This window comes from Hemitrygon akajei, chromosome 6, assembly GCF_048418815.1.
Source record: "Hemitrygon akajei chromosome 6, sHemAka1.3, whole genome shotgun sequence".
Classification (NCBI taxonomy): Eukaryota; Metazoa; Chordata; class Chondrichthyes; order Myliobatiformes; family Dasyatidae; genus Hemitrygon; species Hemitrygon akajei.
Genome location: NC_133129.1, coordinates 67470963 through 67488396, shown reverse-complemented (window position 1 = coordinate 67488396; position 17434 = coordinate 67470963). Strand labels below are relative to the sequence as shown.

At 40.6% G+C, this 17434-nt stretch overlaps 1 protein-coding gene and 1 long non-coding RNA gene across 4 annotated transcripts; one reads left to right on the top strand and one right to left on the bottom strand.

The window, feature by feature from the left end:
• Positions 1-3505, bottom strand: LOC140729135 (uncharacterized). Its single transcript, XR_012099275.1, has 2 exons — positions 3275-3505; positions 1-1037 (listed from the first exon to the last, which is right to left on the bottom strand). It is a non-coding gene; the product is annotated as an uncharacterized lncRNA (long non-coding RNA).
• Positions 3506-3641: 136 nt separating this feature from the next.
• On the top strand, positions 3642-16640 carry LOC140729133 (E3 ubiquitin-protein ligase Topors-like). Of its 3 annotated transcripts, XM_073048575.1 has the most exons (3): positions 3642-3905; positions 7993-8177; positions 8826-16640. In XM_073048575.1, the coding sequence occupies exon 3, from the start codon at positions 8826-8828 to the stop codon at positions 11967-11969; it is 3144 nt and encodes a 1047-aa protein (XP_072904676.1). In that variant the 5' UTR covers positions 3642-3905; positions 7993-8177; the 3' UTR covers positions 11970-16640. The 3 variants fall into 3 exon arrangements, with proteins under 3 accessions (XP_072904676.1, XP_072904674.1, XP_072904675.1); XM_073048573.1 differs by lacking the exon at positions 7993-8177; XM_073048574.1 differs by lacking the exon at positions 3642-3905 and having other exon boundaries at positions 6782-8177.
• The last annotated feature ends 794 nt before the right edge of the window (positions 16641-17434 follow it).

Genomic DNA, 17434 nt, shown 5'->3' with positions numbered 1-17434 from the left:
TTAACAGATATCAAAACTATTTTTAATTTTACTTTATTTAGTTAAATTTAACTTTGGTAAGTAAAAAAATTGCAACGTATATACCCAACTGTAAACAGATTTACATTAAATATACAACAATAAGTATATCCCAATTACAAAAAATAAACCAATCATATTTGTGTTCAATATGGAAATAACTGTTTTAATTACACCACTTCTAATTCTTCATTAGCCATTACCGTAACCTCTACAATACATGTAATGTCATTATGAGGTGTTCCAGATCCTGCTGATCAAATCCGTAGTCTCATCCAACTGCGGTTTAGATTCTAGATAAGCAGCATAACAGCACCTTTACTTTGTCTCCATGCCATGCGCAGTCTGTGGTCAACTCCCATCAGTTACACATATGCACTTCTTTACCAAACACACTACTTTCTCCTCCAGGATAAACTGGCTGTTCAGTCCCAATAGTCTGAACCTGTGTTTGTTACATATAAATCCAAACCCACTCTTCATTCCACCTTATTAGCATATCCTTTTTTTCCCTTTCTTCTAATGTTTATGCAGTTTGCCCTTAACTTCATCCAGATAGTTCTGTGGAACTCTTTCATTGTTCTGCAGAAAGATTTTTGCTCCATTCCTTACATATCTGTGGCTAATAAATTAAAGGGTAACATCTTTGATAAGAGCCCCATTATTGATATTTATATAAACATTAGAATTGAAGTGAGATTATGAAAAGTAACAAAAAAAACGTGCTGAGATAATCATCCAATATGTGTTAACAGTTGCAATGCTGACAACAAATCTATATGTCACCAACTTCCAACATTTTGATTCTAATCCATGTTCTTCCATCATTGTATAAAGTGAAGGTTCATGCCAGGATCTCTCACCTGGCCTGATTAGTCCATGACTGATTACGTGTATTCTCAGGTAAGAAGAATCATGAAGAAGGAATGTTATAGATTTTTCCGCAAATACTGAATAGCTGTCATCTTGGATGCATAGATAACAAATCCCCAAGAAAGTAAGACAATGACCAAGAGTATCTGTATAAAATAAGATGCACTTGTTACAGTTATGAAATTTAACAGATGTAAAATAAAACACAATACTAGAAATACTCTGTCAGGCCCCATCCGTGGGAAGTGAAACAGTCAATGCTGCAGGTTGAAGATCCTTTGTCAGAAAAAATATGTAAGCTGCAAGGTAACCAGCTACTTTTGTCTCCTTCCAAGTTCTAATGAACTGTATTCAGCCTGAAATGTTAAACTATTTCTTCACACAGATGTGGCCTGACCTATTGAGTATTTCCACCATTTTCTGTTTTCATCTTAGATTTCCAACATCTATAGTTTCCTTTTTGATTTTCCATAGACAAAATTCTTTTGGCATTACAGGTGTCCCCCGCTTTACGCCACTTCGCTTTTACAAAAGACCTACATTAGTCACCTGTTCTCGCATTACAAAGAGGATTTTCGTTTTTATGAAAATTTTTCCCATATAAATTAATGGTTCTTCACTTTACGCCATTTCGGCTTAAGCAAGGTTTCATAGGAACGCTCTAGCTTTGTAAAGGGGGGAGACACCTGTATTTCCCAATGTGCGTGGATTTTAACTGAACAATTCATTTTGCCCTTATCAAGCAACGCTAACATTTCACATACAAGGCTGGATTTCATATAAGGTCAAAGCTGTGGCTGTGGGGCCACATGGTACATTTGGCTAAAACTACACAAGCAATGCACAAAGTACTGAATGGCCTCTTCAATACATTATCTTTCTTGTAGAATGGTAACAGAAATTCACACATTATTCCAGGTGTGACCTAACCAAGTTTTAGGAAGTTGTAAGACAACCTGTATGCTCTTAATTTCTATCCTATAAACATGCATCCCATATCCTACTTCACCATTCTATCTACCTGTGTGATTACTTTAAACAGTCTATGAACTTGTGTTTCAACCTCATCCTGTTCATCAACACCAACACACCCAGGAGGGGTAGCAACCTTTTTGAGAGCTTGTGTAGTAACCTTCTACAAAATTCTCTTACGTGCCATGGTAATTTTGAACAGAGATCATTATTGATTAATGAATTATTAACAATAATTATTGACTTTTTAGGGGGAAAATGGTGAGTCCTATTTCTTATTCATACTTTTACTATTAATATAATAGATTGGGGGAAAATAAGCATTTTAGAAACCTGTTTAAAAACCTTTAACATTAAATCTTTTAAAAAGGCAATTGCAAAATAATTTCTGAATAGTATAATTGTGACCGCTTACTATACAAATCTGATCTGTATGCCACCTCTGCAAGGATTGCAAAACGTATCATCCAACATCACTTGGTCTCACAACTGTCCTGTGAAAACATCCCACTGCTGTCGGGTTGTAAAAAATCGTTCGCTACTTCATCGGGCAGTAAAGATAATCGGTATGTATCTTTAATATGGGTGGGGTTTATGAAATTGATGGGCGGCACTGTGCTGACAAATTTGTTGTACATTCCATAGGTTCGTCACCCTTGCCCTAGCGCCCCACCATTTTCTGTGTAATTCTCTCTCACGAACTTCCAAAATTCATCACTTCACATTTGTCAGGATTAAATTCTGAATGCCATTGTTCCGCAGAACTTTCCTGAGGGTCAACATCGTCCGCGATACGTAATCCTCTTTGTTGTCCACAACACCACAAATGTGTCATCTACAGACTTACAAATCTTACCTCCTATTGTCCAAGCCATTCATGTATATCAGAAACACCAAAGTCACAGCACTGGTCTTGGAATTTCAAACAGAAAAACAAGCCTCCCTGCTCTAATACTAAAAAAAATCTGCTGGAGAAACTGCGGGTCAAACTGGATGGGGGGGGGGGGGGTGGTGGCAGGGTGTTGCTGAAACCAACTTACACGGTAAAGTTACATAAACACTGAATTACTGTCCCTGTCATTTAATGAGATTATGATCTTTTACTTCTGCAAGTGTTTATTTCCTCTATTGATTTTAACCTTGGATATAAACACGCAACTGAGTCTTGACGGATCTCTTGGTACATAACGCCAAAGATTCGACCTTCTGGAGGCAGAAATTTATAATTTCAGTCTCGAGTGGATGACGACTCACATTGTGATATGACCACTGCTTCCAGACACCCTTCAGTTTACACTGGCAAATCCCGTTCTAATCTTTCAACGAGATCACCTCTCATCCTTCAAAAATTTCCAGAGGTATAGACCCGACCTGACTAGTTGTTAACCTGTTGTTTACATTCTATACTTACAATGGAATAGATCCATTCCAGAGTTCGTTTACTCACACGAACCATGATAGCCCCAAGGTTCCCTTCACTCTGGCCAGCTAGTGAACGGCACGCCAGTACGAAACTCCACTTTCAAAGAGAAAAATTCTTGGACTGATTTAAAGGCACGGTTACCATGGTTTCTCTTTGACTAGCCGTGGCGGCAAAGACCGCCCCGCCTCACCACACCGCTTTCTATCAGTCCGCCTTGGTCTTGCTCTGATCCTCCAGTATCCCGGCGGCCACCGCGCGGGGAACGTCGGTCGTCGGATTGTAGTCCTCCCGCATTCCTCCGCCTGGCGCGGCGACTGGGTCCTCCAGAGGGAAGAGCACGGTCCTCCGGCATTCGCTGGTCCGGCGTCGTAAATTGGTCCTCCAGTGTCCCGGCGGCCCCCGTCATCCATTCAGCTTGTGTGATGGTGTAACACCCTCACGGGCAGTCGCTTGAGAGGCCTGTCTCCGGCGGGCGGGCAGGGCACCGGAGCAGGATTAAAATAACAAATGTTCGCGAACGAATCAAAGGGGGTGGAGGGGAATGTTTTAATATTTGAAAATAAATTAAATGAAATTAATTTGGACCTGAGGAAAATCGGGAACTGAGCAACTATTGCAGGTAAGGTTCTGAGATGGGTGGGGGACACAGACCAGGATTATAGGCCCGTGGACCCTGGCTGGCAGTTAAAACTGTTATTTGGACCGAAGTACTACGGTCAGAGTAGACCTATGAAACTATTGACATCTTAAACCAACATAAGGATACAGATTTAATGTTATTTTTTGATTGATCAAGACAAGGGTGGAGAGCTTTTCGAGCCAAACGAGATATACATAAATACTCCTTTAACCGTGGTAGGAATATGAAACCTTTTCCCACACAATTTCAAATCTGCCATTGCTATTTTTTTTCAGTGGGCTAACAAAGGCAGATAAGTGGGATTACGGTGAATAAAGTCAACAGCCACAATCTCATGGAACAGTATAACGGTTCAAGGAAACGAGTGGTCGACTACGGTGGGAGGGGTAAATGTAATGATTACCAAAAAGATAAGTGAGCTGATTGATGTATGTGCATTTAAATTAATTAGAAAATTGATATGATTCTTTTGGAATTCCTTGTTTTTGTGTATAAGAGCCATAAACATATATCAAAGTTTTCCAAATTATTGTTTAGGCCTTTCGAGAATTGGTTATAATTATCGCCACTGTGTTTTAGGAAGCATGTCACAGTGACAGAGAATGCTAGAAGACGTTCACATGAACACTGAAAAAGAGTTTTAAGTTATTGTTTGAAATTCTGTACATAATGTAGGTGTTCAAATTCACAGTGTGTTTTGATCAATGTAGATAAACTATTTTTGATAGCTTTGGGCCTATGCTAGCTAGAGCTTAATGAATGGGGTGGAGGAGATCACATTGAAACCTATCAAATATTGAAAGGCCTCAATAGAGAGGATGGTTCCTATAGTGGGGGAGTCCAGGACCGCAACACCTAGCCTCAGAATTAAAGGAGGTGAAAATGAACTTCTAAAGCCAGAGGGTGATGAATCTGAGGAGTTCAATGAGGAATTCATTGCTACAGACACGGCTGTAGAGGCCAACTCATTGGGTACATTTAAAGCGAAGTTTGATAGGTTCTTGATTAGTCAGGGTTTCAGAGGAGAATGAAGGAGGGAGAATGTGATTTAGAGGGATATAAATCGGCCATGATGGAATAGTGGAGCAGAGTCAATAGGCTGAATAGCCTAATTCTGTTCCTGGGGTTTATTGTTTCATACAGTACAGAAGGAACAGATTTGAAGTAAGTGTTCAAAGAAGCTCTTAGCACAAAAACTTTAATCAAATTCACTTTTTGAAAGAACAATTAATTCTAGAGTTAAAATGTGAGCTAGATAGTAGATTCTAATTAACTAGCTGTCCCAAAAAGGCACAATGGGCTAGAGTGTGTTATGAGGTAAATAACACTGAATCACACAACAGTCCAGCCTGTTATATAGAGGAATATGTACACAACGCTGGAAGAACTCAGCAGGCCAGGCAGCATCCGTGAGAAAAGAGTAGCCAACGTTTCGGGCCAAGACCCTTCATCAGGAATGGGAGGGGAAGAGAGGGCCGAAGCCCAGTAATAGAGATAAAGGAGGGGGTAGGGCCTAGAGGCGCCAGTTAGAAAACCAATCAGAGGAAAGATAAAGGGGCGAGGGGTGGGGATAAGTATGAAAGAACTGTAGAGATAAAAAAGCAGAAAATTGAAAGGGGAGAGAGGCAGAGAGGGACCTGGGATGGGGGGGGGGGGGGGGGGGGGAGGGAATTACCGGAAATGTTCATACCACCAGGCTGGAGGCTACCCAGACGGTAGATGAGGTGTTGCTCCTCCAACCTGAGTTTGGCCTCATCATGGCAGTAAACGAGGCCATGTATGGACATTTCTAGATGGGAATGAGAGGCAGAGTTGAAGTGGGTGGCAACCGGGAGGTCCTGTCTATTGTGACGGATGGAGTGGAGGTGCTCGACGAAGCGGTCCCCCAATCTGCGTCAGGGCTCGCCGATGTAGAGGAGGCCACACTGGGAGCACCGGATGCAATAGACAACTCCAGCAGACTCGCAGGTGAAGTGTTGCCTCACCTGGAAGGACTGTCTGGGGCCCGGAATGGTGGTAAGGGGGGGAGGTGTGGGGACAGGTGTAGCATTTGCTACACAGGTGTATTTTTGTGTTATATAGAGGTGTGGCTGCAGGGATCAAAATACAAAACTTGGTTTTCTAACATATTTTATAAACATCAGGGCATTTTAAAGTCTTTATAATCAGTAGATTACGCTTTTAGATTTAGTCACAGTTGCATTGTAGAAAAGGCCTGTAATTCGGCTAATCTGAGTCGTTGAGAGGAGAGAAAGAATTGAGAGGTGTATGCCATAAGTTAATATATCCACAGGTCAAGCTGCATCTACAGAGACTTTTCCTCCCTCCTTCCCTCTTTTCCTCCCCCTCCCCTCCCATAGGATGTTCAATGAGTGATTTACCAAAGCCTACATTAAACACGAAGTTTACCATTTGCAACACCCACAAAATGCTGGAGGAGTCATCAGTTCAGGCAGCATCTGTGGAAAAGAGTAAACCCCGAAGGTTCTGGATCCAAAACGCTAGCAGTTTATTCATTTTCATAGATGCTACATGACCTTTTGAGTACTGCCAGCATTTTGTGTGTTGTTTTGGATTTCTAGCATCTGCAGACTTTCTCCTATTTGAAGTTTCCCATTTGTAGTGGTCTTGTTTTTTTGATCAAAAATTCTTTCAGCTATTACATCAAATTTACAGGCCAGGCAATATTTGTGCTCGCTACAAGCCTCTTCATCCCAAGATCTTTGTGCTTTTTTTCATTTATTTATGCATCTTTGTTTTATTGCTTCATGTTGTATCAAATTCTACATTCTCACTACTCTTTTAATAATCAAGTTTGTTTTCAATTTCTTGAAAACAATGCTACAAATCAGCATTTGTACTGATATATAATTTTTGTAATGATCTATTTTGGTCTGAGTCTTAACTTGCATTTTTTTCTCATTTTTAATATGAATATATTCATTTTCATAACGGTTGCATTGCACCTGTGATGGCACACTTGAGAAGACTGCTCACCAAATTATTATGTAGTACAATAGTACAATGTCATACAACAGTCAAGATCCAATCTATCATGTATGCAATCTGTTGCACTCTGGCAGCAATTCATATAGCACCTTCAACTACCAAAACATCCCAAAGCAGTTCGTAGGAGCCTTGTCGATAAAATTAGAAATCCTAGTGCAGGGAACTCTTGGGACAGATGTCAGAAGCTTGGCCAGAAGTAGGTGTTAAGAAGTTCTGTAAAAAGGAGAGGCAGTGAAAGAGAAGAATTTAAGGAACAAATTCCAGAGCCTTGGACACTCATGACCAGGGCCATAGCCACAAGTATTAGAGCGATGTTGACTGGAGAATTGTTAAACTACAGAAGAACTTGGAATTAAGAAACAGCAAAATCTTGGACTAGTTTGAAAATAAGGCTGAGCATTTTACAATCAAGCACCATTTACCAAGAATTAGAATCAGGTTTATTATCACCAGCATGTGACATGAAATTTGTTAACTTAGTAGCAGCAGTTCAGTGCAATACATAATATAGAAGAAAAGAAATAAAATAATAAATCTTATTCAGTATACTTTATATAGTATATGTACATTGAATAGATTAAAATCATGCAAAAATAGAAATACTATATTTTTTAAAAATGAGATAGTATTCAATGTCCATTTAGGGATCAGATGGCAGAGGGGAAGAAGCTGTTCCTGAATTGCTGAGTGTCTGCCTTCAGGCTTTTGTACCTCTTACCCGATGGTAACAGTGAGAAAAGGGCATGCCCTGGGTGCTGGAGGTCCTTAATAATGGACGCTGCCTTTCTGAGACACCGCTTGAAAATGTCCTGGGTACTTGGTAGGCTAGTACCCAAGATGCAGCTGACTAAATTTACAGCTTCTTTCGGTCCTGTACAGTAGCGCCCCCCCCCCCCCCCCATACCAGACAGTGATGCAGCCTATCAGAATGCTCTCCACGCTACATGTATAGAAGTTTTTGAGTGTATTTGTTGACATACCAAACCTCTTCAAACTCCTAATGAAGTATAGTCGGTGTCTTGCCTTCTTTATAACTGCATCAATATGTTGGGACCAGGTTAGATCCTCTGAGATCGTGACACCCAGGAACATGAAACTGCTCACTCTCTCCACTTCTGATCCCTCTGTGAGGATTGGTGTGTGTTCCTTCATCTTACCCTTCCTGAAGTCCACAATCAGCTCTTTCGTCTTACTGATGTTGACAGCAAGAGCTGGTTATTTTACAACAAATGGAAGTGATGGGTAAGTGACACCGTGCAAGTTAAAGCTCATCAGAATTCTGTTTACATAGGGTAGAACCAAGGAGACTGGCCAAGCCTTTGAAGTAGTCAAGTCTAAAGCTATGGATGAGGATTTCATTATGAATGGAGCGGAAGCAGAGGAAGAAATAGACATTTTTGTGGATAGGGTCTTGGTGTTGATGTGAACGTGCAATTCAAAGTTTCTCCCTGAGTCAGTTTTGACTTTAAGGTTTCTAACAGTCTGATCCAGTTTCAGCTTCTACCAGGAATAGGTTTAATGACTTGAAAATGTAGCTTGTGAGAGAGAGCAAGGCATGTAAACTTGGGCTTTTCAAATCATTAGTTCTGAGGAATTGCTGTATTTTAAGATAAGTTCAGTTTAAAAAAAAAATGAAATGGCAAAACTGGTTGTGCTCTTGTTTGCATTTGTAGTTTGTAAAATGTTGAACATGTTGTCTCAACCATGGCTTGGATCCTGGAGAAGGATAAATTGAAAACAGGTTGTCCCTGGCTCTCATTACTCATTTGGTTGTAGAATAAAGCCTAGTCATTTGAGCTTTTTCTACTGTACCTGGATTTGCTTGACTCTCTCAGCTTATTTTCTGCCCCTGAAAATATCTTCATTGGAATTTTTACTTTTTATTTTCAGATGATGGCATCAACCACAGAGGATTTGAATGCAGAGAACCAATTTTCTCCAGAACCTGAAACCAGCAAAATTCAGCATGGAATGCAGGGCGACGTATCGCCTGATGCAAAATGTCCAATCTGTCTGGACAGATTTGACAACATGTCTTACATCGATCGTTGCTTCCACAAATTTTGCTTTCGTTGCATTCAGGAATGGTCCCGTAACAAAGCAGAATGCCCACTGTGTAAGCAGCCTTTCAACTCCATTTTCCACAGTGTACGAACTGAAAATGATTTCCAAGAGTATGTCCTGAAGGCAACGGAGAATGGCTCATTTGGCAGTCCAGGTGGCCAGAGATTTAGATATCGCACAACCTTAACCAGGGAGCGCCGTATGGCTCACCAGCCTCGGAGCTCTCCGGTTATTTCGCAGTTGCCTGACAATGGAGTGGTGTTTGAGGGACTGGGTCGACAGACCCGGGCACAACAGAGCCGCAACTTGCGTCGCATGATGAGTCGGCTGAGGGCCCGGAGGAGGGCACAGTCCCAAGGTGTGTCCGCTCGGCAAATTCAAGAACAAGAGATGGTCAACTTCCGGCGCGAATTATACCGGTCGGGGGTGCGGGTCAGGAACGTGCAGGACGGCGGCCGCTACCGTGATGTCTCTGCTGACTTCTTCCGCCGTAATGCTGCTTGCCTCCATCGCCTGATGCCGTGGCTGAAGAGGGAGCTCTGTGTCTTGTTTGGCTCTCACGGCTCAATTGTCAACATTGTGCAACACGTCATCATGTCCAACATTGTCCGGTACGATATGGAGGGTGAGGCATTCCAAGAAGAATTGAGACCGTTCCTGCTTAACCGCACTGACCACTTTTTGCATGAGTTTATCAGTTTCGCCAGAGCTCCATTTAACATGGAATCGTATGACCAGAGGGCCAACTATGACTGTCCAGCCCCATCCTATGAGGAAGAAAGTGACTCAGATTTGTCTGTAATTGCAATTTCACCTGATGCTGCTGATCCTCTGCAAACAGACAGGCCAACGGCTAATCCCTCAGATCTGGCTCTTAGCCTAAGTCAGTCAACGTGGGATGATGAAACACCTGGCCCTTCCTACTCAGTCACACAGACCTTAGAGGCTGGGAATTCCTCACCTGAGGAAGCCTCTGATTCTGAAGAGGCTGCAATGCAGCCCGAGTCAATGTTGCCTGTGGTGCCAATAAAGGCTGATCCTGGTACAAAGGAAGACAGTTCGACTCGCTCGGGAGATGATTGCTTAATTGTGGGTTACGTGAAGCCTTTGGCTGAAAGGACCCCTGAGCTTATTGAACTGAGTTCAGACTCTGAGGTGTCCATACATGAAACGAGCACAGAAGTTGCTGCGCAGCCTGTGCACACACATTTCCACAGCAGCAGCACCAGCAGTTGCTGCTTGTCAACCAGGTCGTCCTCAACCAGATCCTCTATCTCCAGGGACCGGTGGAAAAGAAAGAAGTCAAAACGGAAGAAGAGGAATAAATCGAAAAGGGAGAAGCATCGCAAAAAGACTTCCCATTCTGGAGGCAGCACCTCATCTTCAGGCAGACACAAAGCAAGGGCATCAAGTAGAGTCAGAAGCAGTTCCAAGGATCGATCCAAGTTTCGATCACAAAGCAGAGACAAGCATGATCCTCGGAGACACCAACGATCAGATAGCGTAGACAGAACTATGGTGGCTTACTCTTACTGCAGAAGTGAGCATCAAGTCAAGGACAGGAGCCAAAGGTCTAACAGAGATCAATATTATTTAGAGGATAGAAGCAGGTCAGCCAGTCAAGAAACCTGCACCTATCAAACATGGAGCAGAAAGAGGTCTAGGAACCGAGAGAGAGCGTCATCTACGAGAAGTCGCACAAGGTCACAGAACAGTGACGTCGTGGTTTACAGGCACCGACCTAGATCGCGCTCTTGGAGCAGAAGCTATGCGTCAGTGAGAGACAGAAGAAGATCCAGAAGTAGAGACAGGACATACAGATATATGAGGGAATATCAGGAGAAAGACAGGGGCTTCTCATACCAGTGGGAAAGATATAGTTACCACAGTAGAACACACAAAGGTCATGATTCCATAACCAGAAATAGAACTCGCTATAGAAGAACGTCACCTTGTTCGGATTATAGAATTCGATCTAGTTCTGAAAGTACAAGCTTCAGAAGCCCAAGTAGTCACAGGGAAGATGTCTATTATCAGTACAGAAATTATCGTTCAAGAAGTCCATCGAGTTCCCGGTCTAGAACTACCTCAGGGCGAACTGATAGATTGAGGCAAGAAAAACCAGGAGGCAAAAGAAAATATAAGACTCATTATTTGGAAAGTTCATCCAACAAGGATGACAGAAATGAGAATTTACAGATTGCTAAGATATCGTCAGAGATTCACACTCTGCCTAGAAGGGAGGGCAGCTCTCCCAGGCCTCATTCACAATGCAGTAGCTACTCAAAAAGTGGCTCATTGGTGGCTGAGAGCACCATAAGCAGTGAACCCAAGATGAAAAAGCGTAGAGAGAAGCGGAAGAGTTCCAGTGTGGAAATAGTGTACGAGGGAAAGGCAACGGAGGCAAGCAGGCGACATAAGCGAAAAAAGAAACACAAGAAACAGAGGAAGGAGAAAAGCAGCGAAAGGACAGATCGCACAAATCATTCACCACTTGTCATAACTATTGAAAGTGATAGTGATGAGGTGGTTGTTGCAGATGTGGACAGTGACAACAGCACTGTGAACAAAACCACCAATCTTCTTAATAATAGCAGTTTTGATCTTGGTGAACAACACCTCACAGGGACTCAAATTGCCCAGGATCTTCCCAGTGCCACCGATGATATTTTATTCGGAAACACCAGCACAGAGTCCTTGGATGTGTGTGGGCTTCCCACTGATTCTGATCTTGTTCCTCCACATTCAAGCAGACAGACTTGTCTTAAACAAGAAGGTGTAAATCCAGTAAACGATGCAGGTGATTATCAGAACTTTAAGGGGCATGAGCAAGATAATGGACGGCGTTGTCCTTCACCAAGGACAACTCTTTCTAAAAGCACTTCAGACAGACCACCTTTGATACTGAAAATTCCAAAGAGGTTCTTTAATGGCACCAATCTGTTTAACAGTTCAATGGAAAATGCATAGAAATGGTTTCCTGAGACAAGTAGTTTGAATTTGGAAATTTCTCCTCCTACCCACCCTCCACTTCCACTCCAGGCAAATTTATTAGGTTGATATTGTAGCAACAAGCAGATTACTAAATGTGTAGTCATCAAGCTAGCATCAGATGTACAGATTTGCTTAAAAAAATAAAGGATTCCTGCGACATTACTGTTAATACTGAACTAATAGGTTTTGCGTGCAGATACTGCTATGCTGTGACCGGGAAGATGTATGGTGCACCTGCACATCGGGACTTTTACAGCTTTTGCATTTTACGGTTGGACTATTGCTGTGTGAAGTTGTGAGAAATTATGTGGATTAATTTATATAAGTGTTGTCTTTTCATCATGATTTTATCATTGCCAAAAGTAGATCACACAAGTTAGCCCTTAGTAATCATACAGTTTGCAGGCAGGAGTTTTCAGAGAGGCTAATGGCACTTGCACTTCTGTAAATAATCATACTTGAATGTTCTAAAAGAGTTGCCAAATATATAGAACAATCAAATTGGCAATAAAGCTTTTTTTTAAATCTTATTGCAAGAATAGTTTTTACATTTTCTGGTGAAATTTCTGCAGACCATATTGAGAGATACTTTGAAGAGATGTGGAAACTCCATTGCCAGCTGTATCTATTGGATCATGGACCAGTTCTGAAGTCCCAAGCTTCAAACAGGCTTCACCAGCAATAACAAATCAACAGGGTAACAGTTTAGTTCTGTGTCCTAACAAGCAGGTTTCTGGTGTTCTTCACAGAATGGCTGCAGCATGGAAGGCGAATATATGGCCCATTGAGGCCATACTCTTTTAATCTTATGAGGAGTGCACCTGGACCTTTTTCCCTGCCATTTTCCTGTAGCTCTGAAAATTCTTTCCTTTTAGATACTTATGTAGTCTTCTGAATTCTGCAGTTAAAAACTGTCTTCAATAGCTCTCTTGACAGTGCATTCCAGATTCTGACCAATTACTCTCCATGAAAAATAATCATCTTCATGTCACATTTGGTTCTTTTGCAGATCAATTTGTTCTGTGACCTGTGGTTTTTGATGCCTCTGCCAATGGGCAGCTCCTCTTTACCCAATCTGTCTCTGTCCCTCATGATTTAAATCCCCTTTTAAGATCCCTCTCTTCTTTTCCAAGGAGAACATCCCTATCCTTTCCAGACAATCTGCATAATTAATATCCTTCAAACAAGGAATAATTTTGATAAATCTTTTCTGTACCTTCTCCAAAGCCTTCACATCTTTTTTAAAGTGTGGTTTTCTGACTGGACCCAACAAGATGTTGTAGCTTCTGTTGCCCTACTTAAGACTTTCAGAAAACAAGAAAAATGATGGTAGTACATTGATTCTGAATTAAGGAATATAATTAATTATGTGTTTGTGTAATTTAAAAAAAAAATCTTGTAATGTTATTAAAATTCTCAGGAGCATTGTGAAGTATTATAGATGACTTCCTGGCAAACTTTCTAGAAAGTTGGTTCAAAAGAAAGTCAATGAAGAAGATGGTTTAAATCTCTTGATAAAATTTAATGTTCTAATTCTATTCATGAACTCCTACATTATGATAGTGATTATACTGCAAAGATACTTCCAATTACATCTCAAGGCTATAAATGGTGCTTTAAAGATGCATATGTAATCATTGTTTTATTCCATTGTAAATTGACCATAATAGAAATGTGAAAATTCAAGTCCCTCTGACAAAATGTTGAAGGGCTTAAATGTAGAAGATTGCAGATGCTGGAAATCTGAAATAAAACTCTTTCAACTATTAAGAAAGTTAGCATCTGAAACAGTTAATCTCTTAGATCCTAAGCTTTCATTTGATCTCAAAAAAAGTGTTTCGAGTTGCAGAGGAAATGAAGACAACAGTGGCAATATCTGTAGAGGATGGAGACCAGTGAAATTGAATAGCAGAAGTGAATGTGCTGGTGAAGAGAGGCTGATGAAGGCTTGTTAATCAAAGCTGACCAGTTTGAAAGAGATGTGCAGGAACAGAAAGGAAGAAAATGTAAATGTGAATTCTGGAAATAAGCAGTTCAAGCAACATCTATAATGGGGGATAAACATGAAGTCTGCTTTAGGGGTTGATTTCCCCTTCAGAAGTAGACATTTCTGATACAAAAGTAGGAAGACTAATTAATACTGAAATTCATATTAAGATTTAGAGTAGATGAGATAATGTTTGATGAGCTTCTGTTGGAACAGTATAGGAGGCCAAAGAGTGACATCTGTGTGAGGAGGGTGGAGAACTAGTGAAGGGCAATTGGAAACTAAGGGTCATTCCTGATAGCTGAATGAAGGCAGTGCTTCCATCTGGTTTTGATTTCTCTGTTGTAAGTGTGAGTATCAAATTCAATACACTAAATCGTAACAAACAGAAGTGAATTGTTGCTCTACTGGGAGGGATATTTAGGTTCTTGGGAGGGTAAAAGTAAAAGGGCACGTGTTGTATCCCCTGAGGTTTGATGGGCACTGGAGATGTGAAAGTTACAGGGATAAAAAGAGTGAACAAAAATGCTGAAGGGAGAGATGTGCCAGGTGCCTTTCAAGTTGAAGGTACTGGAAATTATGAAGGGTGATCCATTGACTAGAGAATAGTGGAGTGGAGGGTGAGGATCAGAAGAACCCTACTCTTGGTCTTACTGCCTATCACGCCACTGGTGTTTAGGACAGCAATGAAAGACACCCCATCTCTAGCAGCGTTCAGAGCTTTCTTTATCGTGTCAGTAGCTGCTTCTCAGTTTTCACTACTGTCAGTCATACAAGTCCCGGGTGGGGACTCGGGAATACCGTTGCACTCAGATGTAGATGGATTCTTCATCGCTGCATCAGGTTTATTATCCCTGAACTGAACCTGGAGGATCAGTGGAGCACTCTTAGTCTGGCCTCTACCCTTTGACCTGTTTGGAATGAGTGATCCTACCAAGAGCCAAAGCATGAAGCCCTGACTCCAGCCAGCATAGCTTTCCAGGTCATTCAGTGAAATTACTGAGTGGAAAAGCCAGAGTGCATAGCTAATGGGGTATTTCAAGCATCGTAACATAGACTGAAGTAGTGATGACATAAGGGGAAAAGTTTACAGAAGAGGGGAAGGAAGTTAAAGTGCATTCAGAAGTTTCAATGAATTTGTTTTTGGCATTGCTGGATCTAGTCATGATGGACAAATTCAGATTCAGTTTATTGTCATTTAGAAACCACAAATGGAATGCAGTTAAAAATTGAGACAATGTTCCTCAAAATTGTGTGAAATGTTGCAAGTATCATTAGAAAATGTTTCAGAAACTGCAACCATAGTGGCATAAGATACAATTTTGGAAAAACAAATACGCACCGCTCTGAGCTAAAACAAGTCAATTGAAGGAAGGCAATATCAATGTGGTGAGGAGAGATCAGTAAAATGGTTTTGGGGAGCTTGTTCCATTGCAATCTTGATATATTCCAGGAGGAGAAAGATTAGGAAATTAAAGCCAGAGTTTGTGGATAACAAAAGCAGGAAAAGGGGCAAATGTCAGATTGATGATACAAGTGAGATTTACAGAATGTTAAGAAATTAAGTTTAATTAATAGAAATTTTACCATAGAGGGTAAAAGAATCTAAAACAAAATGTAAGCAAAAAAAATCTATAATCATTTGGTGATGGGATAACAAAATGACAGGAGAGCTCAAACAGGCAAAAAGGAGACCAACTCATGGAGCTGGGGGTGAGAAGAAAATGTTGCTGAAATCACAATAAAGGAGGATATAGTGCAGATAATACTACAGTAATGAAATGGATGGGGGGGGGGGTCAGCTTAAAAAACTAACTGGACTTAAATACGGTAAATCATCTGAATTTGTAAAGGATGAATCCAATATTGCTAAAGGCGGTCAGGATGGAAATTACAGCAGTATTAGCCAAAAGTTACATATTCAGTAGGAAGTTGAAACTGATTCTATAAAACAAATAAATAAAAATTAGTAAAAGAAATCAAATTCTCAGACTGTCATTTTGGTTGAATGCTCTTCTTCATTTTTGAGATGATCACCTATTTTATCCTAAGTGACTACTATTTAACCAAATGAGCAGCTTTTGTGACACAAGATATAAGTGCAGGTATGCTTAGACATGAACAGCATGTTATTGTGTGAAGAACATTTTGTGGTTGATATCCATTTTAAAATATGCTGTTTAAATTGTAAGATATTGAGCAAACTGCATACTCAACTATGTTCATTGTGCAGTGTTCTATCAAAAGTAAGATGTGGAAATTGTCAAACAATGCCACTTGTTAATGATATGGAGAGATCTGTCCTCATTATCAGTCCCACACTGGTGTTCTCACAGTCTTGTAATTCCACAATCTTGTGTTTCTAGCAAGAAGAGGTGCTATCAGCGTGGGCAGGAGATAAGGCTGCAGCCTTGGACCCTCAATTCACTGGCATACCCAAATGTACTGTCAGTGGCAATGTTAATAGTATGTCATCTAGAAAAAGGATTGAATCCAGCTACAAGATATTGAATATGTAATCCAGTTTCATACTTAAGTGCAATTTCTTAGGTGAACTGCCTGTCTGTGGGTTTGGGGCTTAGGAAATTTGATTATTTGAAGTTGTTTCATAATGTTAAAATATTGTCTTAAACATTAATAAAATTCTGTGAATTACAGGGGTGGATGGTTTATCCTGCACTTTATTCTGTAAATTAGTTTGTGTCCCACCTGGCATTACAATTAGTAATCTGATTATTTTGTTTTGCTTTACAGGGTATCTTACAATTGTGATTTTTTTTCCCCAAAAGACTTTAATAAGTAATCATTGTTGGTGAAATGCTAAATTGTCAAAAATACTCAAGCACTTTGTGTTACATCAAAATTAGCACATGGCTATTTCTGTTCTTCTATCATGTCTCCATCTTACCACCCCCAAGCTCTTGCTCCCTCTTTCCTAATGTATCTTTAAATTATGAATACTGGTAAAATAATTTTGGAAACATAAAAAATAATTACCTGAAAAGCAATGACTAGAGAGCAGATCTGTCCTCATTCCTTCATCCTGAGTTAATTGAGACCTTATTGATTACATTCTGTATGTCCCTTATTCAGCATGATGACAACGTCAAATACACATCCAACTCTTAATTCCTTGTTGCATGTAAAAAAAACTGTAATTTTCTTTTCAGTACCTTGTCATTATACACAAATCTATTTGTCATATTTTAGAAAGGATGAGAAGGTCCTGTAGGTGATGTTTGAGTGGTTTCAGTGTCGAGATATCAGCAACAAGTTAGATGAGAAATCAAAATTGCTCAGCTAGGAACACAGAATTGAGAGGAGACAAAGAGGTTGTAGTACAAGATTTCAATTTTGAAGAGGTGAAACAAGGGACAAATGTTTGGGGCTGTAGTTTTTCAAGGACCTGGAGGTGCTTCAAGGACCATGAATTTAAAGTTCATGGCAGAGAGAC